Raw genomic sequence first — 27,224 nt, forward strand, 5'->3', positions numbered from 1 at the left:
TGACACATTTGCAGATGGGGTTTTCGGACAGCCTGCTTCAGCTACCTCCTGATTTACACACTGTTTCTGCCTTTGCTTCTCAGGATTAAATATCTTATTAAAATAAATGTTCTAGTGAAATACAGATGGCACGGGTAACCCGGGCTCGAGCCCAGACCTTCCCTTTCTCATAGAGGAGTGGGAATTTCTGTTCTAATTAGTGAGGACAGCAGCCAAGAGACCTTTCGGCTTATCTGAAGCCTGACAGGACAGACCCTGCCCCCACCTTAGGCTCCATTGTTCCCCCCTTTCTGCCCCCAGCTCAGGGCTGATATTCAAAAGAAGCTCAGCCACTCAAGAGACCTATCCAGTCCCTTCCTTACAAAATAATGAGAATGTGCTAAAGTGTCCCAGCTCTTAATAATCTGAAGCCTTTTCATACACCTGGTACACATTTCATACACCTGAGCTGCATCACAGTCCACTTCAAAGACTAGTGAAAGTCAAGGGCAGAGAGGTCAAGTAACTTGGCTATGGGAGAAAAGCCTAGAATTTGGCATCAGACAGACTTGGGTTTGAATCCCAGTTCTGCTGTACAAGCTGAATGACATTGGCTATGTCACCCCTTTTGAACCTCTGTTTTCTCCTCTATGAAAAATGGAGATGACGATGCTAAGTCGTGCAGAGAATGAAATGAATGAGATTTAAGTGCCAGCCCAGTGCCATGCCCAGAGTGCAGCTCAATACAGGTTCCTATCCTGGTCCCTTCTCTTGGGATTCCTGAGTTTTTGTTCTGTGAAACCCAGCCTCCCAGAATTTTAGGGGGGAGGGGGCTGGTAATTAGGGAGGGGAAGGGAGGAGGAATATCTACAGGCAAACTGACAGTGGCCATTCTGCAGCCCAGCCGCTGCAGGGGGCCCAGCCAGGCTGCCAGGATCCCTCATTTCCAATCACAATAGATCTGCCCCAAACCAAGGAGACCCATAGGGCACGCAAGGCTGGGACCAACCCGCAGCCTCCATGTTCAGTTCATTACATGCAGAGCTCCCCAATCCTGAGCCTCCTGCTTCCCACACTGTGCATCCAACCCCTCGGGGCTGGAGTAGGTGGCACCGGTAGGAACAGGTATGGGTGCTGGGGTGAGCAGGAGGGCGCCAGCCCTGAACAGAGCTGGCAGCTGGCAGCGTAGGTGCCAGGCGGGAAGGCAGGCTCAGCCAATGTTGCCAGAGCTTCTGATTTCTCAAGAGGAGACTGAAATACACATTCATAACATGGAACCTCCCAATTTAAAAATATCGGCTTAAAAGGAAAAAACAGTTGTGGGCCTGACAAGCCCCTCGAGAGAGGGCAGGGTTTTGATCCTGTGCTGTTCCCAGCTGCCTCCCCAGCGCCTGCACCAGTGTCTGGCACAGAGAAGAGGTTTCACGAAGATCTGAGGAGTCTGCAGGGACCTCTGCCCCAGACCACAAACTCCCAGGGGCCAGGGGTTCTTCCCAGGGGCCAGTGGTTCTGCTGTCCCCACTCTCTGCAGACAGGACAGCATGGTATTGAAGCACATGGCAGTGAAAAGTGAGGGAGGTCCTGCCGCCACCCTTACAAGGCTCTGTCCTGCAAACAAGGTGGGAGCTGCACCTTGCTCAGGGGCATTACGAGTTGCTTCAGCCTCGAGAGTAAGCACTTATGATGACAGCTATCAGCAAGGCACCCTGACTCTACCATATGTCTTCAGTGTGGTGGGTAAAGATCTTGACAGTAAAGAAACAGAGAAGTGGGGAGAAGGGGAAGGACAGGGACAGGGCGGCTCTAACCAACAGCCAGCTCCCTCCTGCCTTTGGAGAAGTGGCCCCGCAGGGTCAGCCCACCCCCAAAGGGCTCCAGAAAGGACTTGGCCAGAGCTCCAGCCTTCATGAAACAGTGTTCATAACTGATAAGCTTAAAAGCAAGTGACAATTTTTCAACCTCGCCTTGCTCCAAGGGCAGTGATTAAACACAGCATCAGCTCCAGGTCCTCACTGAGGGGGAAACCAGGCTCACTCACCCCTAGAAATCAGTGTGGAGTCTGATGCCATCCTCTTCTGGGTTGAGCTGGGTTGCCCACTCAGAAATCCCAATTCATGACCTGACTTCCCTTTACTACATGCATCAAGGCTACCCCAAATACCACCCAGATGCAAGGCAATGGCCTGCCTTCCACAGTAACTTTTTTTTCACTTAAGTATAGTTGATTTACAATGTTGTATTCATTTCTGGTGCACAGCATAGTGAATCAGTTACACACATATATATACATATTCTTTTTCATTACAGGTTATTACAAGCTATTGAATATAGTTCCCTGTGCTATACAGTACTCCACAGTAATTATAACCAGACTTTGGAGAGGGATGAGGGAAACTGCTAGGATGCTGGAAGGTGCTACATCTGATCCGGGTGGGTCTACACAGGCAGATACATATGTGGCAAGTCACTGAGCTGTACCTTTAGGACTGGTGCACTGACTCTATAGATGTTACACTTCAGTACATTCATAGTAACAGCGGCAGCATGTAGTAAGCACTTCTCAGAAGCCGGGCACTGCATAAGTGCTTATTCTGGGTTCCAAACAATATAATTGTTAAGAGCACAGCCTCTGGACCTCAGTAGAACCAGGTTAAAATCCTTGTCCTCCACCTCTGATTCTTCCCCCCACCAGCTCCTCGACCTCTCAGCCTCTGTCCCTCAGCTGGAAAACAAAGATAACAACTGACAGAATTAAGATAGATGTACACATGAGACTCAGAAGGTGTTGGCTTGTTACAATCCTTCGATCCTCAATAACCCGGGACACTGGTGCTGTAGGGCCCCTTCCAACATGAGAAATGGGACCCCTTCCTGCCAGCAGCGCTAAACCACAGGCATTTCCTCACCATCTTCCTAACTCTTCCCAAATCCATGTACCACCTGACTATTACTTTTCTTAACACTTTTCTTTTAATTGACTCGCAATTTTTTACTGAAACAAATCTACTTTTTAAAAATGTTATGTAACTGTCGTACATGGAAAACCAGCCTCACTTGCCAGAATGTGTTTTTTTTAAATAGTCATTAATATAAAAAGCACTTGTCCACCTGAGATCATCTTGCCTACCTCCTTTGCTTTTTATGGACTCAGGAGGCAAACAAACTCCATTCGTGGAGTGGGTGTGGGGCGGGTGGGGGCCGGGGGACCTCATCTGCTTAAAACGACTGAGAAACTTGCTGAGCCCTTCAGCAACCCCCATGTGCACAGAAGTGATTTTCTTTGGTTTAACCGAGCAGGCCTGGCAAGCCCTCTATTTGGCAACATCCTGGTAACCAGCCATCTGTGCACCACGCGGGCTCCCAAGAGATAAAGCTGCATTTAGAAAAAAATGTATGTTCACTAATAGAGACTGTTCACTAATTCAGACGCCCACTGGCTCCTCTTTGACATGAATCAAGGGAGCCCACCTCAGCCTATGAGACAGCAGCCCCAGGACCCGAAATCTAGGAACCCAGAGTCACGACGGCCCTGGCGCCCAGCCCCAGCTTCAGGATGGGCTGGACTCAGCCTGGACCCTCACATCTATGTGTCCCCAAACCACCCAGAGGCAGGAAGACATTAGAGGAATAACAATGCGAGTGCACATGTGCAAGTGATCAGGTGCATTTCTCTCCAAAAATCTCTTCTGGAAGGGAAGGAAGGAGAGGGAAGGGGGGGGGACTCTCAGACAAGAAAAGGGTATCATGAAATCTGTGTCAGTGGGCTCTGCAGTATTAAGAGGACCTCGGGGAAACAGGCAATGGGCAGGTTACACCCAGGGAGTCAGTGAGTCTCCTGAGCAGCCATTCATTCATTCAGCAAATATTTACTGAGCACCTCCTATTCTAGGCAAGGGGGGCCCAGATGTGAAAAAGGCAAAGTCCCTATTCTCAGCCAGCTCACCTCCTGGGGAACAGCCCATAAACTGTTTTATTACCTGCACTAGATGATATCAGTTAATGATCAGTGCCACAGAGGAAATAAATCAGGGTGAAGTAATAACGGCTGGAGTGAGCTGCTTAGGTTGGATGGTCAGGGGAGATCTTTTGGAGGAGAGGATATTTTAGTTGAGAGCCTGATGATGAGGAAGCACCAGTTAATGAAGTCACTGTAAAAAGCATGGGTAAAGGGTCTGGGGTAGGAGGAAGCTTGGCCTCTCCCAGAAACAGAAAGAAGGCCTTTGCAACAGAAGTACACTGATCACAGAGAGTAAGGGGGAAAGTGGTAAAAGGTAAGTTCACAGAACCAGGCAGGAGATGGAGACCCAGCTTCAGAGATTAGATTCCATTTGAAACGGAATGGAAAACTGATGGAGAGCTTTCTGCAGCAGACAGACTTGATTTTATTTGGATATTTAAAACTCCACTGTGGCCACCCATCAGGAGAATGGGTGAGGGGGACCAGAAGCGAGGAGACCAAATGGGAGATTAAAATAGTGGCTCAGAAGGAACCTAATAAACTCATTTATACCTCAAATTCTGTCTTGTAATTCTTCAGACTCACTGTGAGGTTCAAAATGGGAAGCTGGGTAAAGGGAGATGTCTGTTCGTTAAAGCCATGACAGCCAAATGGGTCAAACATGAGACAAGAGAGGGTGAGTAACAGGCTCTTCCACAGAGGGCAGGACCCAGCCACCTCCTAAGAAGAGAACAAGCAGCTGTCTGTTCTGGGGCCTGGGAGTGGTTCAGCTCCTGCCTTGTGCCCCTTCCAGCCCTGGGACTCTGGGACTCCAAGGCCCCGGCTCCAAAGCCAGGACTGCTGGACACTCAGGCTCAGACCCCCACGTCCAGCCAGTGCACAGCGCTGTCACCAGCTCTCCCATGGCAGAACCCAAGTATCCTCTATGACACCAGCCTTCAAATTCTGAGGACAAATTCATCAACAACTGCTAACATCACAAAAGCAGACAACTGGACAACCTCCACTGGAATGGTCTTTCAAAAACAAAAAAGACAAAAAAACAACCACTCAAATCTGATAGAACTCTAAAACTAAATACCAACTTACAGTAACAGAGGGGACAGAAGAACATGTTAAATGACACCAGGAGACAAGAGTCACAAAATCCTGACTCTGAGAAACTCCCTAAGACAAGCAAGCCCAGTTGTTTCAACAAAGAAATGGGGGGGGGGGTGGAGGAAAACCTTTATAAACAGACATATCACTGATCACACTGAATTTTCTAATTCTAACCCAAAAAAACTTTTGAGAAACTTTTATGAGGCAATTAGGGAAATCTGAACACAGATTGAATATGATATTAAGAAATTATTGTTAACTTAGGGGGTATGATCATGGGTAGCTTTTTAGAAGAATTCTTATTTTTAAAAAGCATACTGAAATATTTCAGAATGAAATGATATAATGTCTGGGATTTACATCAAAATAATCTTGTAGGGGAGGAGGTTGGTAAATAAATGAAACTAGATTGGCCATGAGTTGATAATGGCTGAAACTAGATATTGTATTATAATATTCTCTCCACCTCTGAGCATGCATGAAATTTTTCGCAAGGAAAAGTGTTTTTTCCTAAAAAGCTAGGGGTGAGCTCTTTCTAATGACCTACACAGGACCAACCCACCAGACATTATCCCCCCAGTAGAGGGATCAGATTCATTAGATTCACTCTCCTGGCCCCCAGGGCCTGCCATTCATGATCTGTTGAATGATGAGTGAATTTATATCTTTCTCCTCGTAAACCCCATGGTTGGTTTGTCTCAAAATAACTACCCACTGTATGATGTGGATTTTTCTTTCGTTTCTGCTAACTGACCTCTGCCCAGTTCAGAAAGTTACACCTGAGGCCACATCAACTTCAGAAGGTACCTATTTTAACTGAGTTTATTCCTCTGCCTCAGTCCTTCCTGCCAAAGGTAACTGTTTCCCCCTCAGAAGGCACCACTTCCTTCACCAGATCTGTCTACTCTGAAAATCAGAGCGCTTTCAAGGAGCTCTCCATCACAAGGGTTCACAAACTGCCTCCTCCAAAGAAGCTTTCTTTCAGGTGCCTCCTTTGAACCCTGCTCAGAGTCAAACCCCTCGCAAACCCAACACTGCTTCTGTAGGATTGCAGGTGATGAAATCCCTGGAAGACGGTGGGGAAAGAAAAGCAGAACCTCCAGGTTGTCCCACAACTCAATAGAGTTGTCAAGTCAAGGCTGATGGGCACTAAGCCCAATTTTCCAGGAGGCAAACTGAGGCTGGAGCTTTGAGGACAGTTCTCGGGACCCACCAAGAATGCCTGAGAGTCTCCATGGCATAGCTATGTCATTACCATTCTTCCTGGCACATCTACCTGCCCCTAATATGCCATATTTCCAAGTGGCCTGGGGAAGGTGGAAAGATGACAAGGACCAGGGACCATTACTGCCAGCCACACAGTACCTTACATCCCTTCTGGCCCACAGCCAGGAGTGTTATCTACACAAGCCTGTCAATTAAAGGTGCTGGGAAGATCGATGGGTGAATCAGGACTTCTGGGAAGGATGAAGAGGGGGCCTGAGTCGGACCTGACCCCTGTGATGAGAAGAGGGAGGAAGGCGGAACTCAGCAAATTTAATGCCCAGCATGGAGTTTAGGGAGTGCTTAAGAGAGGCTGGCAGCTGCCGCCTGCTCCAGGCTCCCTCATGGCGGTGCCTGCGGAGCAAGGGTCAATCAGAGCGTGGCGCTGATTTCAGACAAAGAAACTCCAGATAACAACACACGAAGCAAAGGTCATTTCGCACCAACATGAAAGCAAGCCCTCTATTTCCTGGGAAGGTTAAGTCTCTAGCCAAAACCATCATGATGGCAGGTGCAGCAGAAGAATGGGACATGGGCAGAGGCTGGGAGGGTCACTGTTGTCTGCCTGCATTGCAGGGACAGGGACAGTGCATCCAGGAGGAAAGACGAGTACCACGAGCCTGGGGCATCTTTGTCCTGGCCATTCCCTTCCTGCTCCCTGTCCAGGTCCTTCTCTGTGCCTCACTGCAGCCTCCCACCCCCAGACTGTCTCGACCCAGGCCCGCACCTGCCTGGCTGCCTCCAGCCCAGGCATGGCTGGTCTCAACTACTGGTGGGGCTGTCACCACCAGACATCTTCCCTTGGTTTCTGAGGACAGGGGCCCAAAGACAGGAGAATGGGAGCAGTTCTGATCAAACCCCTCCATCCCCATGCAGCACTACCTCTCAGATGTAGCTTCATTCACTTGAAGCTTGATCTCCCTCGAGCCTCCCACACCCTTTGTGTGGATGCAGGAACTGAGGCTCAGGGAGATGAAACCTAGACTCTATCACATCACAGTCAATGGAGGAGCCAGGACTAGAGCTGCCAGCCCTTGTGCGGGGATCTTGCCACGCACCACACATTCTACGCTTAGAGACAGGAATTGGTTGGTCTGATGCAACTCCCTTTCTATTGAGCATGTCTCCCTTCTCATCCCTCAGAACAGACCCAGGTTGTCTCAGCCCAGCCATCCCACATCCTTCTGACTTTAGAGGGTTGGCTTGCTCATCTCCTGTGTACAGATAAAACACTGAAGGGCGGGGAATGGATGAGAATCCAAGTCTAGGGGAGGATGGAGCCCAGACCTGGAGCCCTGAGTTCTGGAGTCGTGCTGGCAGCTTTCTCTGCTTGACAAGTGTGCCCCAAGCATCAGCCATTCCTAGATCACCTCCAGGATTTCTGCCATATTCTATACCATTTGTACTCTTACTACTATTTCTACTAAATAGACTCATTCTTGTGACATGATACATCTAATTTAAAGTGATGCCTTATATCACCACTCCAAGGGGTCAGGGGGAATCAGTACCTCTGGCCAAAGCTAGGAGACAATCCTAAAAATAAATGGTACAAAAACAGCCTAAGTTGTAGGCAGGCACTATTCCCCATTTAAAGGCCTTTATCCAGAAGTCTGTTCTCTCTGTTATAAAAGAGAGATTAGCAAGTGTTAAAAAGGTGTTAAAGTCAGACTAGCACCAACCTGAAACTTTCTCCCCTTGAAGAAATCACAAGGATTAGCAGAGAACTGAAAAGGGAAGAACTTTCTCACTAGGTGACTCAATGTCATTTCATGCTTAACCACCTTCAGCTATTTCACTGGATATTCATCCTGCGCTGTGAGCAACATCAAATTAGACAACATTGTGGGAAGGGGGACAGGTGGGATGGGAGACAACTGCACCACAGGGGCGACCCATGCCAGCTTCTCAAAGTCTGCCACCTCTCCCAGGCACACCTAGCTTCTGGGCAAGCCCAGGGGCCACCAGTCACCACACAGGCGTCTCTGACTCCACTGCCCTTGTGTTAGCCCTTGTCAATGCAGAACGCAGCACTAACCACTCCAACCTCCTCTGGAAATCAGGATCCAGCAGGGCCACCAGAGGTTACCCCAAATCCCCACGACATGTCTGGGGAAGCCCAGTTGCTGGAAAGCTTTGGGCCCATGTACCCCAGCAGAGGAGGGAGGCTGTCCCAGCCTGTGTGGGCAGCTCTCTGGGGTCTTGAGGACCTCAAGTCTACAGCTGGGGGCTGAAGCCCAGGAAGCTGCCCCCAAAACTCCTTTGCCCACCCTAAAACCCACATCTCTCACCCCGCAGATCCTCCAGCCTATCTCTGAAATAAATGGAGAGAATGATTTTCAGCACCCAGGAGCAAACAACTAGGAGAGTAAACCCAAGAAAGATGAATTGTCAAAGACAGAAAAATCCCAAAGACAGAGAGACATGGAGGCGGGAGGCGGGTGGTAAGCAACCTCCAAACTTGTTCCTTGCCTGCCGGCACCGTGTGCAAAGCCAGTAGACCTCACTCAGCCTGGCCGGCACCTCGTGGGCTCAGCCAAGTTGCAGAGAAGCAAATGGCATCCCTGCGCGTTGGGCCACTCGGACCTGAGCCAGGGACTGTTGCCCGGGTCGGATCAATGCTACCCACGCTGCAGGCTTCGGGGAGGGCGCCGCGATCGGCAATTGCAGGGAATGGGGGGTGAAGGACTAGGTGCCCCTCTGTTGGAGATGAAGTCCGAAAAGTCCGCTCAGCCTCCCTCCGACCCAGCCAATGCCCTGCCTGGGCTTTCTCAACAGCCAGCGTCTGGGGCGAAGCTCCGAACTCGCTCCCCTACGGCGCCCAAAGTGGAGGCTTTTTCCCATCCAGCTCCGAGGCAAAAGCCCTCTTGGAAAAGTCCACCCCGAAGAAAACGGGAATTCAACCCGAGAGCGGCGGGAAGGGGGAGGAGGCGCTGCTTTACCTTTTCTCTTTACTCTGTTTTCGAGATTTGTGCAGGAGTCCGATGAGCACCACGGCGGCGCGGATCCCCGCCTTTCGGCAATGCATCCTCCCCGCCGGCTGGGACATGGCGAGGCCGCCGGCGGTGCCCGGCCGCGCCCTCGCCCGCCCGCCGCGCGCCCCCGCCGGCCCTGCTCCGCGCGCTCCGCGCCGCCTGCTCCCGGCCCCTGAGCCCGCGCCCGGGTACCCCGCCGCCCGCCTCGCATGGGCCCCGCCCCGCCTAGGTGCGCCCCGGGGGTCAGGTGACTGGGCGCTCACTTCCCGGCGACCTTCAGCGTCTCCTCGCGGCCCGCCGGGCGGCCGGCGCCCGATTCCCCAGCGCGGGCATTTCCACGGCTCGCTCGGGGCGCGGCCCGGACGGGCGGCTCCAGGGTTCTGGCTCAGACGCGCCGCCCGCGCCCCGGACCCCGCCCCGGCCCCGCCTTCCGGGCCCTGGCCCGGGGCGCCCTGGCTGCGGGCGGTTCAGGCGGCCCAGCCGCCCGCGGAGGGAAGGGGCCGGCTCGCGCTCAGCGCTCCCGGGGCTCGGTGCCTGCGTTCGCCCTCTGCCCTCCTCCCGGGCTCCCTCCTGCCCCGCCTGATGCCTAGCGCTTCCTCTCCGTCCCCTCTCTGCTCTCCGCGTCCCCCGCTTCTGCTGGCTGGGCCCCGAGCTCCCTCCCCAGGCAAAGGCGGCTGACGCGCTTTCCCAGCCCGGCCCGCCGGGATACTTCTCTGATGCTGTCACTGTCTTTAAAACAGAGGAGAAAAAACATGCACCGAGAGGAAACGGGTGTCCTCAGTCCAAATGAAACTGCCTTCGCGCGCCGACACCGCTGCCGGCCTCCCCCACCAGCGGCCAGGCTGCCGGGCTGGTAGGGCACCCCGCGCCAGGCGCACAGCGCCCGCCCTCCGTCCGGGGCTGCCTGCCGTTTTGACTCCGCCGGATGCTACCTCTCACCTCTCCCCTAATCGGGGAAAGGATTGTCGTGCGGGGGTCGGAGGGATCCATTACAGCGTCCGCGCCTACGCGGGCTGGGGTCAGTCCCCTGGCAAACATTTATTTTCCGGGCCCTGGAATTTTGACACTACATAGGGTCAATGATCGATTTCCTGGCGGCTACACTTGCACCTCGCGTCCCAGGTTGACCGGGAGATGCAGGTTGGGGGAGGGAGGAGGACCCTACTACACCAGCAGCCGGGGCCGCGGCACACACCCCGCGTGCCTTCTTCCCCTCCTCCCGCACACCGCGTGCCCGCTTCATCTTCACTTCGGAACGCAAAGACCGAAGGTCATGCCAGCCCGTGGGAAAAAGGCCCCGGCTGGTCCCTACTAGGGGCGCAGGATGCTCCGACGCCGCACTCATTAACTTTCATTTGCTACCAGGAAGTCTAGCCCCTCTCACCACCCCCACCTACCTCCACCCGCGGCTTAACTTCTCCTCCCCTCCCTCTAGGGAAGGAAATCGGGCTGAGGGCTGAAGGGAATTAAAACAAGCCAATTAGTCCATCTTTGGAAACAGCCCTGTTGGGGCCAAAGAGGTCCCTGAGGCAATTTGCCTTGTTTTTTATACAGTCTGGTGTTCAAGCAAGCACAGAAAATCCAGACAGGGAAGGGGACCTTGCTGGATAGGGGACCAAACTGCGAATGAATTCAAGGGCCTGAGCCCTCAAGCCACCTCTCCAGTGGGCACAGCTTCTTGCTGGCATTGGAACTAGGGGGATGGCAGGGAGCACCAGAGGGATGCCAAAATGCTCCTGGTTTATTTATGAAGCATCCATTAGCAATGGCCTTGGCCCCTCTGAGCCTGCCTGGGTGTTGGGGGAATCACAGATACAGCCATAGACGTCTATTTATAGCCAGAGAGTGAGTGCCCCAGGCCCCACCCCTGGGACTGCAGCTAGGCTGGCTGCAAGGACTACACCAGTTAAGTGACCTGAGAATCAGTCTGTAAAAAGAATGGGGAAATGAGTGTGTCCTCAGTGGGGAAGAGGGCAGAGCCCCACCACACACAGCCCAGGGCTTCTTTAGCCTTTGCCATACACAGAACCTCTCCACAGCCGGGAGGATGCTGGGGGCACTGGCCTCAGGTCGAGGCCAGCATGGGGTGTATTTTATCCACACACAAGGGTAGGGCACATTTCAGAACAAAGCCTGACTCCCTCCCAGGTGAGTGAACGTGCGTGGCTCAGGTGGGTAAATGTGGGTGGCTCCCACCTATGCCCCACTGCCTGGGAAGTATTTTAGGTCAAGTGCATCAGTGGGCAACAGGACATTGGAATGAAAGTGAAAATTCTTTCCACCAAGCAGGCAGCAATTTGTTTATCTGGGGTTCCAGACCCTTTCAGCTCCTCTACAACCACAGTGCTTCCAGCCCCAATGTGGCTGAAAATACAAAGTTGTCCCCAAAAGACTATAGCCTGATCTGATTCCTAGCGCCCTAAGATCAAGCAGTTTCTTTTTGGTGGAGGAGCCCTTCCTTCTGCCCACACCCCACACAGGAAACACCACAGCCTAAGGAAATCCATCCATGGAAGAGAATGTAATGGCCATTTGTGCTAGATCTGCCCATTCCACCAACATTTATGAGACAACTAGGATGCATCCAGCTTTGTGCAAGAAACCAGGGTAAGAGAGAAATAAAATAGAGTATCCTCGCTCAGAACAAACAGGGCTAACATATATGAAACCACAAAACCATCCCATTCCTGGCTCACTTACCCAGTGGGACCCAGCCACTGTTTTCCAAATTAAGCCAGTTGCATACCACCTTCATGGTTTTTTGTCTTAATACCATACTACTCTGTCATTTACTTATTATTTTGCTTTAATTAAATCCACTCATTTTAAAATTAATTTTGAAAGAAAACATTATTACCCTGGGGCTTGGGCAGCCACCCTAAATGAAAATCTATCATTCATCTCATGAAGACAAATACAAATTTATTAATTTCTAGCTCAGGACTGCTGCCTGACGAAGGCTCAGCATCTTGGCGCCTTAGTTAAAAGAGAAAAATAGTCAAGTGTTAGGTGTTAACTACACACTTGCACCAAACGAAGACACTGTCCTTGAAGAAATCACACAGTTTGAAGAAGAACCCAAAGGGAACAATTTTTCACATAAGTGACTTAAAGGTCTTCTAAGGCAACATACTGGGGGCACTTTGGGGTGGACCAAGAAGGCTGAACACATCCAGGCCTCAGGGAGCGAAGTCAGTGGGGACCTCAAAGAAGGGCTCTTCTCCCAGATCCCACACCGCCAAGCAGCAGTTTATCCCCAGTAGTGTCCCAGCTCACGGGACCTCAAAGGCCCATTCCAGCCCTCCCCTGCCCTCAGATCCTGAGAACAAAGTGCCAGGCAGCTGCCAGCCTGGGTCTCTGCCCCAATCTGGGGAAACCCAAAGGCAAAGGGGGCCAGAGTGGGAGCTGGGTGGGGAGGGGACAGGACAGTTAATCATGAACAGAGGGCAGACAGCTGCACAGCCCATTCCTAAGGGGCCAGTGGGGTGAGACAGACAGACACGCATACTTGGTCCTGAAGAAAAGGGCCTTCTGTGCCTGGGAACCCGCTCCAGGAGACACATCCGTGTGAAACCAGGACTCAGCCCTGCTGCCAGCACCCAGGTCTGAGAGCGAGCCTGGAGCAAATACTCCTTCCTCACTCCACCCCACCTCCAACTCCCAGTGCCTCCACTGCTCTGCACCATGACTGCAACCCTCTTTGGCCAGGATTGGGAGTAGATTTGGGGCAAGAGAGGTTATGGAGCCAGAGGGTGGGGCCTTTTACGAAAACCAGCTATCTTCAGATGTCTTACTCCTCCCCTTCTGCAGGAGACAGTGTCCCCAGCCATCACATAACCTTTGGAGCAATTTGAGTTACAAACATACAACTTTAGAACTCCTTATGACAGGCCAGAACCCCCACTCTCTTCTGCCTTTGGGGCACACACACAGACCCCCCATTTCATAGAAACCACTCAGAAGCACCCCTCCACACACACACTTCTGCAGAACACTCATACCTGTGACTGTCAGGGACTGATATGCATCCTTGGCAGGTACGTTTGCGCCCCCTGCTGGGCCAAGTTACAATTGCATGGCTGGGTTACCACCATACGAGGAAAAGGAGGAAGGGGGAGAAGGAGAGGAAGGGGGAGGGAAGGGAAAGATTGGGAAGGTCATTTGAGGTAGAGACGCAGTTTCTATTTTGAAAAGAGAGAGAGAGGAACAGGAAGGGTCTTTGCCAACATGTTGACTCTCCTCCCAGTTTCTCACCTCCCCTCTCAGAGCCCACGACCTGCCCCCAAAGGGGTCCATCCCACCACAACAGGGTCCTTCAGTGACAGCTGCATGCCATGCCCAGGCCAGGCATGGAAGCCAAGTTTGGGATTCGCAGCTCAGACGGCTTCCCTGGAGCCACACATATACTGAATAGAGAGCTGCCGAGAAACTGGCTCAGGGCTTGGAAACGGATCTCAGTGACTTGTGTGGCATTTCCGAGCTCCAGGGAAAGGAAACCATGCCCGAGGAAACCCACAAATCCCACTCCGTGGCAGGCATCCAGCCCTGGGGCTGCACATCATTTGGTACCCAGAGCCTGCAGTGTGTGATGTCAATCAGAACTTTGCTGATTTCCTGTTCAGGGGTTATGAAAAGGGGGTAGGAGGGAGAAGAAAGGAGTTCTTCTTCATCTATTTCTTGGGTTATTGAAGGCATTTAAAACATTTCTTTTTGGTTTATTTATGGAATTTTGAATCCACGAATACAGGCGGCATGACTGTAATTTTTCCCACAGTAGAAACACTCAAAAGGATTTTCCATGTGTGAAATTTCCGTTGAACCTAAAGATGTGGATTTTTGCATGGAAGCTGCCCGGGGGTCACTCCAGAGAATTGGGGGTGGGTGGCTAGTGGCACAGGCCTCTCACACCCAGGGTCCCGGTCAGTCCTCACCTCATTGACTAGCAAACCCTCACAGCTGCTGCTACCACTTGAAGCCACTTCCAACTCTGGGGCTGAGTGGAAAAGTGGGGAGAGAAGCTGTCTTTCCATAATATTAGCAACATTGCTTAGCAACATCTTTCAAAGCAAGAACCAGCAGACTCTCCAAAAACCTATTCTCTTTGGCTCAACAAAGAACAGAGTGGTTCCTTATACATGCATTATTTATATACTATTCTCTATACCCAGAAACGCCGTCTGTGTCTGGCTTCCTCAGGAGATGACGTATTACACCCTAAGTGAGAGTCCCAGACAACAGAGCTTTAAGCAGCACAACTTTCCTCTGTTTGCTTGATCGCTTTTATTGTCATGACCTTGGCTAGAAATTTCTCTAAAATGTCTTACATGCTCTTGTCCTCTTCAAATATAGGTTTAATGTAACCTTTTCTTGGCGACATAGAGCCATCATTATCAATACTACCTACTGTACTTGAGCTAAAACTCAGTTACAAACAACAGGTCATCGAGGTGAGGACCCATTTGCCCCTATAGTTAATGACCTCAGTCAGCTGTGATGCAAAGATACCAGGGCAGGGGAATAAAAATGAAAAGACCTCCACAGTCAGGCAAAACTGGGCTAGAATCCTATCTTCAGCTTTTACTATCTGTATGGCCATGGGCTAGAAATTTAACCTCTCTGAGCCTCAGTTTCATTATCTGTCAAATGGGAATAACAAAAGGGCTATCCTCCAAGGGTTCTTGCAAGGATTGAATGAGCATACATTGTCTACATAAAGACGTGTGTGAAAATATTCATGGCAGCTTTCTTCAAAATGGACAGTCCATCAACAAACTGTGGTCTATCCACACTGCAGAAGAGCATTCAGCAATTAAAAGGAACAAAATACTGACACATTCAACTACATGGCTGAATTTCAAAAACATTATGGAGTGCAAAAAAGCCAGATGCAAAAAATGCATACTATATGATTCCATTATATACAAAGTTCAAAAACAAACAATCTAAGGTACAAAAGATTAGAACAGTGGTTGCCTCTGGCAGTGGTGGATTTTCTAGAGAGATGGAAATGTTCTCTGTCAGGACAGGATGTGGGATCCATTTGTCCAAAATGTACACTTAAGACTTGTACATTACAAGGTATGTAAATTTTACTTCAAAAAAGAACTTAAATTAATAATATAATAGTAATAATAAAGGGGATGTGGAGTGGGTAGAGGTATTCATTTGAAACAAAGATGTTGATAATGGGGGACGGGCTTCATTATACTATTCAATTTACTTTGTATACGCTTGATACTTTCCACAATAAAAAGTAAAAAGAAAATATTAGGAAAGGAAAAATGTTTGGGAAAAAAAAGTGGTGGAAAAAAATAATAGGAAAAAAAGGTGAATAGGGTTCATCTCTGGAATTATAATTTTTATTGTTGTCTTTGTATTTTTCTTCTATTTATAAATTTATAAGGACTACATATTAGTTTTGTAAATAGGTTGAGAGATGGATATTATCATTAATTAAAGGAGAGTGTGTGCAAAAGCACCTTGCAGGCACACTTTAAGTGGCCTTTCTCCCTGTGCTATTTTGAGTCTTTGCTCACAGCAACTGCTCCCTGGGACACCAAATACATGGGAGATGTTTCAGGTTCGGTTCCAGACCACCGCAAATAAAGCAAATATCGCAAGAAATCAAGTCACATGAAGTTTTTTGTTTTTCAGTGCATACAAAAGTTATGTTTACACTATACTGTAGTCTACACTAAGTATGAAATAGCATTATGGCTAAAAAAATGCACATAACTTAATTAAAAAACACTTTATTGTTAAAAAAAATGCTAACCATCCTCTGACAACACAGGGTTGCCACAGACCTTCAATTTGTAAAATTAAAAAATTAAAAAAAATTTTTAAAAGGTAGTATCTGTGAAACATAAGAAAGCCAAGTACAGTAAAATAAGTTATGCCTCGAGCTTAACAAAAATTAGGCAAGCATCCTGTGAACCAGCAAGCAGGCGAGTGTTTACGTACACACAGACACTGCAGTCTGACGGAGGATTTAGGTGGCCAGTGCAGTATGTCTGCATTCCTGGCACACTCCAAAGTGTGTGTATGTGTGTGTGTTTGTGTGTGTGTGTTTGTGTATGTGTGTTGGGCTGCACCCCGCAGGCCTACAAATCCTGTACTTGCCTAGTCTCAAGACTGAAGAGTCAGGGCAGAGACATCAACAGTTTAATGGATGAGGGCTCTTCCGTGCCTTGAAGAGTGTATGGTAAGGGCACCCAAGATGGCTGTTCTCCTGCTCTCTGTATACCCCTGCTTGACCAGTCCCTGCTTCACCTGCATCCTACTCAGCTGACTGAACTTCCTACAGATTTGCCCCTGGCCTCAGCTAGTGATTGTTCTAATCTTTAGATCAGAACATCTCCACTATGAGAGCTTATCCAAGGGGGTGAGGGGCGTGCTCCTCTGGTGGTTTCCCTGGTAACCAATGAGCCAACCTGACATCAATTCCCCCCATCACCCCCCAAACCCTCGCTAGCGAAGACTACTGCCATGTCCTGCCCTGTGTCTGCCTCACACTGTGTGGTCTCCAGGACCTTGCTTCAGCCATGTAAGGTCCCCTGTGCATTAAACCATTGATAGCTCTGCTGCTGACTTGAGGCTGGGCAAGTATAGGGCTTGCAGGCCTACGGTGTGCAGCCCAAAAGTGTGTGTGTGCGTGTGTACCAAGCAAAATATGAAAATCACATTGTGTGGATTGCAGATCACTCACAAGTCTGGTCGACCAGAAAATTTATCAGTTGTGGCCCCATTGACCTGATTCCTGATAAATCCTAATTTTTTTTCATCCTGTTGTCTGAACTTCTCTCTTGCTTCTATGGGTCCCAGAAGAACTCTGGGTCAGATACTCCTTTCTAGAGGGAAATTGCCCCCATCGGTGGCTAATCAAACCCTCTCTACCTAACCCTGGGAGTTTGCTTCACAGCGGACTCTGGAGTCTAACTTACTGATGTGTTAATTGCTCTTTCCCATCCAGACTTTAAATCCTTTTACTTCAAAGACAAACACAAAGCTTATCTCCTGTGTGGACACAGATTATCCGTGCCCAAACAGAAGCCCAGATTTAAGCCTCCAGGTGAGCTGCTGTAAGTCTGTAATTTGCAAGCTTTTTGCCAGGATTGCTTTCTGTGGCCTTTCTGCCCTTTTCCCCAGGAAAGTTCTTACAACTGTCTAGCCTGCATCACTCCTGCTGTAATCTAAACTCTTTCAGTGAGCAACTCCCTCCATCCTTAGTTCCCACCACCTTCCCCTTCCCCCGAGTCCCAAAGCAGCTTCAGAAATTGCGTCAGTCGTTTCCCTTAAACACCATGATTCCAAACTCTTTGCCTCCATTCTTTTTTTCCCCAGCCCTGCCCCCCTCACTCAGAGTCAGGAAGCTGCATGGGTCACAGCTAATAACCAAAGGACCAAAGTTTCCCAATTATTTCCTCCTTCTTAGCGCATTAGAGCAGTTTTAGGGGTATGGGGAACTGGGCTCAGCAGCCAGCTGTGTGGGAACACCATCCATCAAACCTGTCACTCAGAGGACATGGGAGATGGGGCTGTAAGACCATCTCCAAGCACAGCCAGCAGTGACCTTTGTGAGGGTCCCTTCTTGGAGAACCTGGAGCAGAAATAGACTCAACCCATTCGGCCCACAAGGCAGTGGGATGTGAGAGAATTAGTGTAGGAGGGGCAACCGACAGTGTAATCCCCAATGATCCAATGGGGAAATTAACCTTCCTCAGCTGTTGACCTGCCCCAAATGTCCCCTTCCCAGAGAGGCTTTCCTTGACAACTCACCTAGAGTACGTGGGTTATTCTGCACCGAGCCCCTGGTTCATTTCCTCTGTGGCAATTATTCTAGCTTAGGGGAGGGGATGTGGGGTGGAGGTTATTGATTTATCTGTTTGCTGTTTTTTTGGTCTGTTCGCCCCAGTGAGCTGTAAACCCCAGGAGGGCAGACACCAGACATGTCTTAGAGGTCACCATCACCTCCCCCCACCCCACCCTGAGCCCAGGACAGCATCTGATGCACTCTAACCCTCAATAAATATTGTTGGAAGTGAGGAAGGAGGGGAGGGGGGAAGAAAGGAAGGGAGAGAGGGAATTCCCGCCAGGAGGATCACGTGTCCTGGAGTCTGAGCTTCCCTGGCCCCAGGAAATCTTTCCCACGTTCTGAACTACACAGAACTAGATTGGCCAGAGGGGCACAGTATCACTGTCCCAGGGATTAAGACCCACCCTCCACCCTTTCAGAGATGCGAGAACTCAGTACCCTGACACCGTTGGGTTTTAAACCTAGTAGTAGTTCCAAACAAGCGAAGACACTATAAAAAGAAGCAGCTTACTACCCCCTGGGGTTTCCAAAATCGGTAGCTATCTTAGGAGAGCTGCCTCTGAGTGAAGTGAATACAGAGGAAAGCACAGCCAAGAAACAGGGACAAACAGATTGATGATATTTTTTGACCTACCTAGATCCAACCATTCCTGGAGCAAGATTCTTAGATCTGTTTTTTCTTTTGTTGCCTTTTTTTGTTTGTTTTCTTAAACTAGCTTGAGTTAGATTTCTGCCACTAGTAAGATAATGAATTAACATACAAGATCTCAGCCCAGTGAGCGAGGAAACACATGAAGGAGCAAAATAATAGCATTAGACAAGTAAGAAAACCACATCACTCCTCCACCCAAGGGGAGCAGCCCCCAAAATGGGCCACATGGAAGTCTTCCCAGGAGGAGCCCCTGGAACTATCAAACAGACCCGGATGCGCCAACCCAGTCCATGAGTTGACAGGCTTAGGGACAGTCCTCTTGACCCTACTCAAGGGGAACACAGGATGACCCAAATCTGGCCCCAAAGATAAAACAGGAATTTCCCCCCTTCTTCCTCATTGTCAGCATGCAGGTCACTCATTTTATCTTTCTTCAGTAAAATCAAGGACTATGGAAGGAAAATGTTGGGGAAAAAAAAAAAAAAAAGGGAACATTCAGACAGATCCAAAATGTGGGACACTCTACAAAACAATTCTGCCAGGTCTGCTGTTCTATATTTAGAGAGACTAAAGAGATGTAATAACCAAGTGCAAAGAGTGACCATTACTAACAAGCCAATAACATAATCTAGCATACATCTACATTTACATTTGAGAAATATTTGGATATGGACTGTACATTAAGTTATATTGTTAAATTAATATTCATTTTCTTACCTGTGAGAATAGTATTGTGGTTATATGAGAAAACAATATTATTCTGCTGAAGTAAGCCTATGAAGAGTCATGATGTCTGCAACTGACTTTCTCTATTTCACATTCATCATACAGAGAAAGAGTGAGAGTAACTGTGCAAATGATAGTAAGTGGTGAATCTGGGTGAATTACAGATGCTCATTGTACTATCCTTCTCATTTTTGCATAGGTTGATAATTTTCAAGATAAAAACTTGGGGGGAAAAGAAAGCACATCACCCTTGCTGATCTCTGCCCTCAAATCTGCACACACACGTGTGCACATGTGCAGGGAGCATGCATGTATACTCACGCATGCATTCTGTGACCCAGCAGATGGGAGTCAGCAGAACCACCTTCTGGAGCAGACCTGTCCTCCCTTTATCTGTACATTCCTAGTCTGTTTTCTCAGCTGTAAAATGAGGACTGAAATTCTATATACACCCGTGAGATGTGCTATGAGCATCTAGCTGGAGGCAGTGGTACAGTGACTGGGTTAAGAACTAAAAGCAAAGGCCCAGATGAGATGGTCTTTTCTATCTTAAGATCCTTCTAAGGAGGTGGGTATAGGTGACAGAAACTGTTTCCAAGCTTACCCCCTTCCCACTCAGTTGCCCAGGTCTAGGCTTCCTAGGGAACCTTAGAATTTGACCTTGGGTTTGAGACTGTCAGGCAACACCCCAGATCAGCCCAGTGAGAACTGGTCTCTTGGTTCAATCCGCAAAGGAAATGCATTTGCACTCCAAGCTGTGGCTCTAAGCTGAGGGTCTCAAGGGACTCTCAGGGCAGAACCTGTGCCTTAACACCTGTATACGTGTATAGGGACAAATACAGGGCTATTCACTGCGGCACTTTCTGTAAGAGTGAAAAAACACCGGAAGTAGGGGCAGGTATAGCTCAGTGGTAGAATGCATGCTTAGCAAGCACGAGGCCCTGGGTTCAATCCCCAGTACCTGCATTAAAATAAATAAATAAACCTAACTACCTCCCTCCCCCACCACAAAAGTAAAAAAATAAATAAAAAAGAAAGAGAAGCAACCCTTCTTTAAAAAAGAAAAATAGCAGAAGCCCCTGTTTAGAGGGGAGACTGATAAGTAAATGTGATATATTCGTGAGCTAGATACTGTACAAACTTTAGAAGGAATTAACTACACATATGTATGGACATCTACAGTCACTCAAGATACATATAGGGGGAGAGTATAGCTCAGTGGTAGAGTACTTGCTTAGCATGCACAAGGTCTTGGGTTCAGTCCCTAGTACCTCCATTCAGAAATTAATTACTTAATTAACCTAATTACCTCCCCCACCAAAATTTTTTTTTATTAAATAAAAACTTTTTTTAAAGATGCATGTAAAAATTTTTTTAATATTTAGAAAAAGTGTACCAAAATCTGAGCAGTGACTACTCTGGGAAAGAGAGGAAGGGACTGGCATTGCTGGCCACAAGAGATTAAATTTCTTAAAAGAATCATCCATTTCTAAAAGAAAATCCACATAGTGAAATGCTACACAGTTACACAAAAAAAAGGAGGAGGAGAAAGAGGAAGAGGCTTCCCATGGACAGTTATGGAAAGACCTGCAAGATACATTCTCCAGTGAGAAAAGTAAGAAGTAAAACCATGTTGTTTAGGACATTACTTCTCATGCAAGAAATGGAGATAAGAAGGATGAGTGTTCATATCATCTAGGAAAACAGAAGCACTGGGAAGAAGTTCATAAATGGATTTAAGAAGGAGGTGACAACCCTGTAAACTGGAGTAAAGAGCAAATCTTCTCACCATATATATTTTTTAATCACTTTGGCTTTTGAACCAAATACATGTAAATACATCTACTATTCAAAATAAATTGTAAATCAACAAACAGACCAGTCAGGATAATCACAATACGTTAGATCTCATTGTGGAAACTCTTAGCAATAGTCATAAAAACAGAAGGCCAAGCTCACGGTGAAAAATAAAAAATGTAGCAATGAATATATGTGTGTTCGTATATAACTGGAAAATTGTGCTCTACGCTGGAATTTGATACAACATTGTAAAATGACTATAACTCAATTAAAAAATGTTAAAAAAAAACAAAAAACAGAAAGCCAGACCCTTTGGGTCCGTTATTCTATTCTTGGACTATAGCCTAAGGAAAAAAATCCTACACATGCAATCCTACACAAAGATGGTCATTCCAGTGGTGTTTCTGGTGCAGAGAATTTGAAGCAACCTAAATGCCCACCTGTGGGGGATCAGCTCATTTATATTTGCTCTGGAAACAAGGCTGCTGGGCAATCCAGGGCAGCTATATCTTCTTTTCTCATGCTTTCTGAAACAGTGGATTATGTTATCTTCCCAGTAAAGACACAGAGTGGCACATGTGGACAATGATTTTTGTAAGTACATGCATGGGAAGTTGAGCTCTGCTGGAAGCAAGTATCTCCGTCCTATTTCTGGGTAGACCAGAAAGCTCTATATATTATATTAATAATACATTACCATTCCATTGTTTTTATTATATTAACATCAATTACTTAATAATATATTATAAATAAAAATACAGTCTTGATTGATAAATAAGATGCAGTTATGAGAGCAAGCAATTTCATTGCATTTACCACGTGGACAGTTGGAAGCACTTTACACGTGTTGACTCAATCCAGATTAGATGGTCTGGTGTTACTACTATTGCTCCCATTTTACAGATGAAGCAGCCAAAAGATAGAAAGGTTAATTTAAGCCTTTGGCCTGGGGTCCCATGGTAAGGTGCAGCGCTGGTCTTCCCACCCAGCAGGAGGCTTTAAAACATTAAGCTCTTAATCACCATGCTCACCCACAGCACTGACCCTGACAATGACAGCCAGGGGTCAACTCCAGGCTGCAGCCAGTTCAGTCTCCACTGGGAAAGAACTAAAAAAGCACATCTTAATGGGGGTATGGAAGCCACTTTATCTTTGAAAACTAAAATGCCCATCATAACAGACCCCTCTTCTGCTGTTTTATGCCACCTGTTTCGCTGTCCAGATCTCCCTTCTCAGCTCAAGCCGTGGTTCCCACCGTCAGGGATGACGTGAGAGCAGGGCTACTTGCCGGGAGTGCTGGAAGTGAGCCGGGCTTGGCACTGGGAGGTGGGCCTGAGGGGTCCTGGAGTGATGGTCCCCCACAACAATCTCTTCTGATGGGGGTCCCTACCTGAGCTGTGGCCCTCCCTGGAGAACTGAAGCCCTGGGAAGGAGGGAAGGCACAGAGATTAGTGACTCCAACTCACACACCCTCTACCGGAGCTACCATCAGGAAAACAAGTAATTAATCTTTGAGATAGGAACCAGCTGCACCAGGGAGCTACAGGAGAGGAGAGGAAGAGACTGAGAGAGCAAGACAGAGAAGTAAAAAGGGGAAAGACGCAGATACCAGAAACCACCAGAGAGATATGCAAAGAAATACTTAAAACAACATAGCTGAAGGAGTAGGAGTCAGGAAATTATCAACTGCTCTGCCGGCCCTGGCCAGGGTGCCCACGTGTGTCCACCTCAATCTCCCCAGAGGGTAGGGATGCACATTCCAAGTTACTAACCTGAGATCAAGGCACCTGCTCTCCCATCCGCCCGCCTGGCTACACTGGAGAGCTGGCAGTCCTGGGCTAACAGCACCACCTGCTGGTGCCAGGGAGAATTGTCTGCGTTCCCACCACCTGGGGATGCCCACTTCCCATCCCATCCCCTGCCCCTCCTGCTTCTTCATTTCACGCCTGCCAAGCCTTTTCCCACCTCAAGGCCTTTGTAAGTGCTGTTCCTACCGCCTCGAATGCTCTTGTCCCAGATACCCTCATAGCTGGTTCCTTCTCTCTTTTAAGGTTTTCGCTCAAATGTCCCTTCTGTAGAGAGGCTGCGCCTGACGTCACCTAAAGTAGCCCCATCGTCCCTCCCCCATCACCTCACGGTTCTGTTTCCTTCATGAGACTGGGCATTATCTGAGACCATCTAGGTTTTTTATCCTGTTCCTGTCTGCCTCCCCCATTAGTAAGTACCACGAGGCCTCAGCGGGTCTGAATGGTCCACTTTTGTATGACCTGCACTCAGAATTGGCCTTGGCAGTGAGTACTATTGCATGAACCATTCCAGATTCATTCAGCTGAGCTCTCCTGAGCATAAGGACCCAACCTCAAACTCCACAGGGATGATGCACAAGCTCCTCAAACCCACCCCGTTCAACGCCAGTCATTATCCTCCCCTGCAAACTGAGTTTCCCTCCTGCACTCCCAGCTCTGTGACCCATGTGACAACTTTTGCATGAAATCCCAGTTTCCAGGGGCCTCCTCTCACACTCCTCAGGTGGATCAGACACCTGGTCTGAAGATCCCACCTTCACACGCCCCTGGCCAAGCCCCTCCCCTCCAGCCCAGTCCCGGCCTCCCAGTTCCTCAGGAGCGACAGTTTCCTGGCCCCCTAATCCATCCCCAGGACTCCCAAAGCTGCCTCCCCAAACCACCAAAGAGATAGGCGACTCCTCACCCCACTCTTCAGGGCACCTGTCCCCTCCTCAGCATCACACTTGCAACCCTCCCTGAGCAGACCCCACACTCGCCTCGGTACCTGACTCACTGGTACTCAGCTCCATCCGCGGCCCCACCCCGCCATGGCTCTTGCCATTTTCTGTCTGGAAAGCCCCCTGCGACCCTCCCCATTTTACTCCCTCGGTTACACCATGTGCCTCTCGAGCCTCAGGGGGATGGGAGCAGCGGCACAGACGTGTGTCTCCATGTGAGTGTGCAGCACTTTTCTACCCCCCTGCCCTCCTGTGGCAGAACCTGTGTGGAGCGTGATGACCGGGTCTGCCTTTGGGCCTGTGCTCAGAATTAAGTGTGATCAAGAGGAGAGAATGACAGAGCCTTCGGAGTCCGACAACCCTGGTTGGACCCTGCTCCATCTTGTACCAGCTGCGTGACCAGGCAGGTCACTTAACTGCCCTGTGCCTTGGGTTCTTCCCTTTTACAATGGTAAGAACGCCGGAGCCACTTCGCCGACAGCTCGGAGGGTGGAATGAGGTAACAGAGCCTGCACTGGTTATGTTGCTGTTATAACAGAATGTGGCATCCACCAAGCGCATGCCTTTCCGGGGCTGTGTTTCTGAGAGCGTGACCCTGAGTGACAGGTGTGTGGGTGGTCAGATCTAAATGGATGCATGCACCTGTGTGTGGGAGTCTGTGGGCCAATGCAGAAGCCAGGACCTTGACTTATTACACTTGAACTGGGTGTCAGCCAGTTCTCCTGTTCTCAGGCCCAAGGAGGCAGGAGCTGGGTGTGAGCTCCCTACTGGGTAAGATACCAGCTCGTGGCCACCTCCCTGGCACCACCTAGTGGTCCTGGATTTATGCAGCTCAGACATCTGGCCTGGAGGTCTGAGAACATCTCTGCAACAAGTGACCTGTCACAGACTGGGAAGAATCTCTGGGCTTGTCTGGCCCTTGGAAGGCCTCCAGGGGCGCCTATCCAGCACTGTCCAACAGAACTTTCCGTGATGATGGAAATGTTCTGTATCTGTGCTGTCCAGTACAGGAGGCACCAGTCACATGCGAGCACTGGAAATGTAGCTAGCATGACTAGTGAACTGAATTTTTAATTGTAATTCATTTTAATTAGTTTAAATTTAAATTGCCACATGTGACCATATTGAACAGCACTGGTCTGGAGGACTGTTTGAGCCCTGGGATCCAGCTATGCCTCAAGCCACAGAGACCTCCCAGTTACAAAAACCAAGACATCTCCTTTTCATGGAGGCTGGTTAGACCTGGGTTCTGGCCACTTCCACCACTTTGACCAATCAGATGATGAACAACTGACCCAAAGAGATCCTTGTCTAGGGCATATGACTACAAAACACACTCAGGGAAGTCAGGAGGAAGCCATGGACCCCTGCTACTGGAGGACAAGAGGGACCGGGCCCCAGGGACTGCAGACAAAAGCATGGGTTTGGAGACAGATAAACCTGGTTCAGTTTCCAGATTGCCAGTGATGGGATCTGAAGCAAGTGACAACCCCTCTGAGGTTCATTTCCCTCCCCTGTGCAGTAGGAGTCAAGATATATATCTCGTGGGGATCAGGTAAGGACCAAGATAATGCAGATAAGAACATTTCACACAGTGCAGATGCATGGAATAAGCAGTCAGTGTTTGCTAAAATTATTATTAGTCCTACATGACTGTATATCAAACCATCATGATGTAAAGTTTTACAGCCTGAAAAAAAATCTGATTAATAAAACAATTATCTGGGTCACCTAAATGCCACGCCAGGGCATAGTCCTTGGCTCCCCCACTTCTGCCCAACCCAAGTCGGGCCAGCCTCCACATTTTGCTGATTCTACCTGGCAGAATCTCGCAGCCATCTGTCTGTTTCCACACCACACCTGAAGCCACCTTCATCTCTCTCTTGAGTAATTGCTGGTCCATGTCCATCTGCTCCTAGCAGGGCCCCATCGGGTCTACCCAGAGCTCTGGTGGAGCGCCTCCAGACCTCTACTCAAAACCTCCAACTAAGTCCCCATAGCTCAATAACTGAACACACACTCTGAAGTCTGACCTTCAAGGCCCAGCACAACCAGAGCCCCCACCCTTTGGACCTGAATTGTCACTCTTCTGAGACCCTAGCCCCACCAACTATCTGAGCAAACCTTGCTCTTTTTCACCTCTGAGCCTGTCCAAGATTCAAGAGACAGGTCAATGGAATCAAACAGAAACCCAGAAAACTATCTTTGGATCTGTAAGAATCTAGTGGTGGAAATGAAAAACTAAAGTCTGGTGCTAGTACAATGGACTGATTACTTGGGAAAAACAAAATTATAGATTCATCTCTCATCTTACCCAAAACTAAATTCCAAATGTATTAAAGAGTTAAATGTAAAAAGGGAATAAATTGTTTTAAAAAATATATAGGCATCCATCAACTTTCTGAATGGAGAAGGACTTTTCTAAGCATTAAAATAACAAAAGAAGTCACAAATGAAAAGATTGAGCTCAAGGCAATCTATAGATTTAATGCAATCCCTATCAAATTACCCAGGACATATTTCACAGAACTAGAACAAATCATAATAAAATTTATATGGAACCACAAAAGACCTAGAATTGCCAAAGCATTACTGAAGAAAAAGAAAGGCTAGAAGAATAACTCTCCCAGACTTCAGACAATACTAGAGAGCTACAGTAATCAAGACAGCATGGTATTGGTACAAAAACAGACATATGGACCAATGGAACAGAACAGAGAGTCCAGAAATGAACCCACAAACTTTTGGTCAGCTAATCTTCAACAAAAGAGGCAAGAATATACAATGGAATAAAGACAGTCTCTTAAGCAAATGGTGTTGGGAAAACTGGACAGCAGCATGTAAATCAGTGAAGCTAGAACACTCCCTTACACCATACACAAAAATAAACTCAAAATGGGTCAAAGACTTAAACATAAGACAAGATACAATAAACCTCCTAGAAGAAAATATAGGCAAAACATTATCTGACATACATCTCAAAAATGTTCTCCTAGGAACAGTCTACTCAAACAATAGAAATAAAAGCAAGAATAAACAAATGGGACCTAATTAAACTTACAAGCTTCTGCACAGCAAAGGAAACCATAAGTAAAACAAAAAGACAGCCTACAGAATGGGAGAAAATTTTTGCAAATGAAACCAACAAAGGCTTGATCTCCAGAATATATAAGCAGCTCATACAACTTAATAAGAAAAAACAAACAACCCAA

The 27,224-nt window shown here is 48.4% G+C and overlaps 1 protein-coding gene across 6 annotated transcripts in view; it reads right to left on the minus strand.

Moving 5' to 3' along the window:
- Nucleotides 1-27,224, minus strand: part of RAP1GAP2 (RAP1 GTPase activating protein 2) — a 176,994-nt gene that overhangs the window by 103,668 nt on the left and 46,102 nt on the right. The window contains exons 1-2 of one of the 6 annotated variants that reach the window (XM_032457443.1): nt 9,540-9,699; nt 9,244-9,257 (exon numbers count right to left, since the gene is read on the minus strand). The exons of 3 other annotated variants lie outside the window; for them this stretch is intronic. Coding sequence is in view for 1 of the 3 variants with exons in the window: in XM_014559556.2 (XP_014415042.1) it covers nt 9,244-9,350 (107 nt within the window). In the remaining 2 variants the exon portion in view is untranslated. Of the gene's footprint in view, nt 1-9,243; nt 9,897-27,224 lie in introns of those variants that run through there. 2 more of the 6 variants (XM_014559556.2, XM_032457444.1) reach the window with 2 other exon arrangements.

Source organism: Camelus ferus, chromosome 16 (genome assembly GCF_009834535.1).
Source record: "Camelus ferus isolate YT-003-E chromosome 16, BCGSAC_Cfer_1.0, whole genome shotgun sequence".
Lineage (NCBI taxonomy): Eukaryota > Metazoa > Chordata > Mammalia > Artiodactyla > Camelidae > Camelus > Camelus ferus.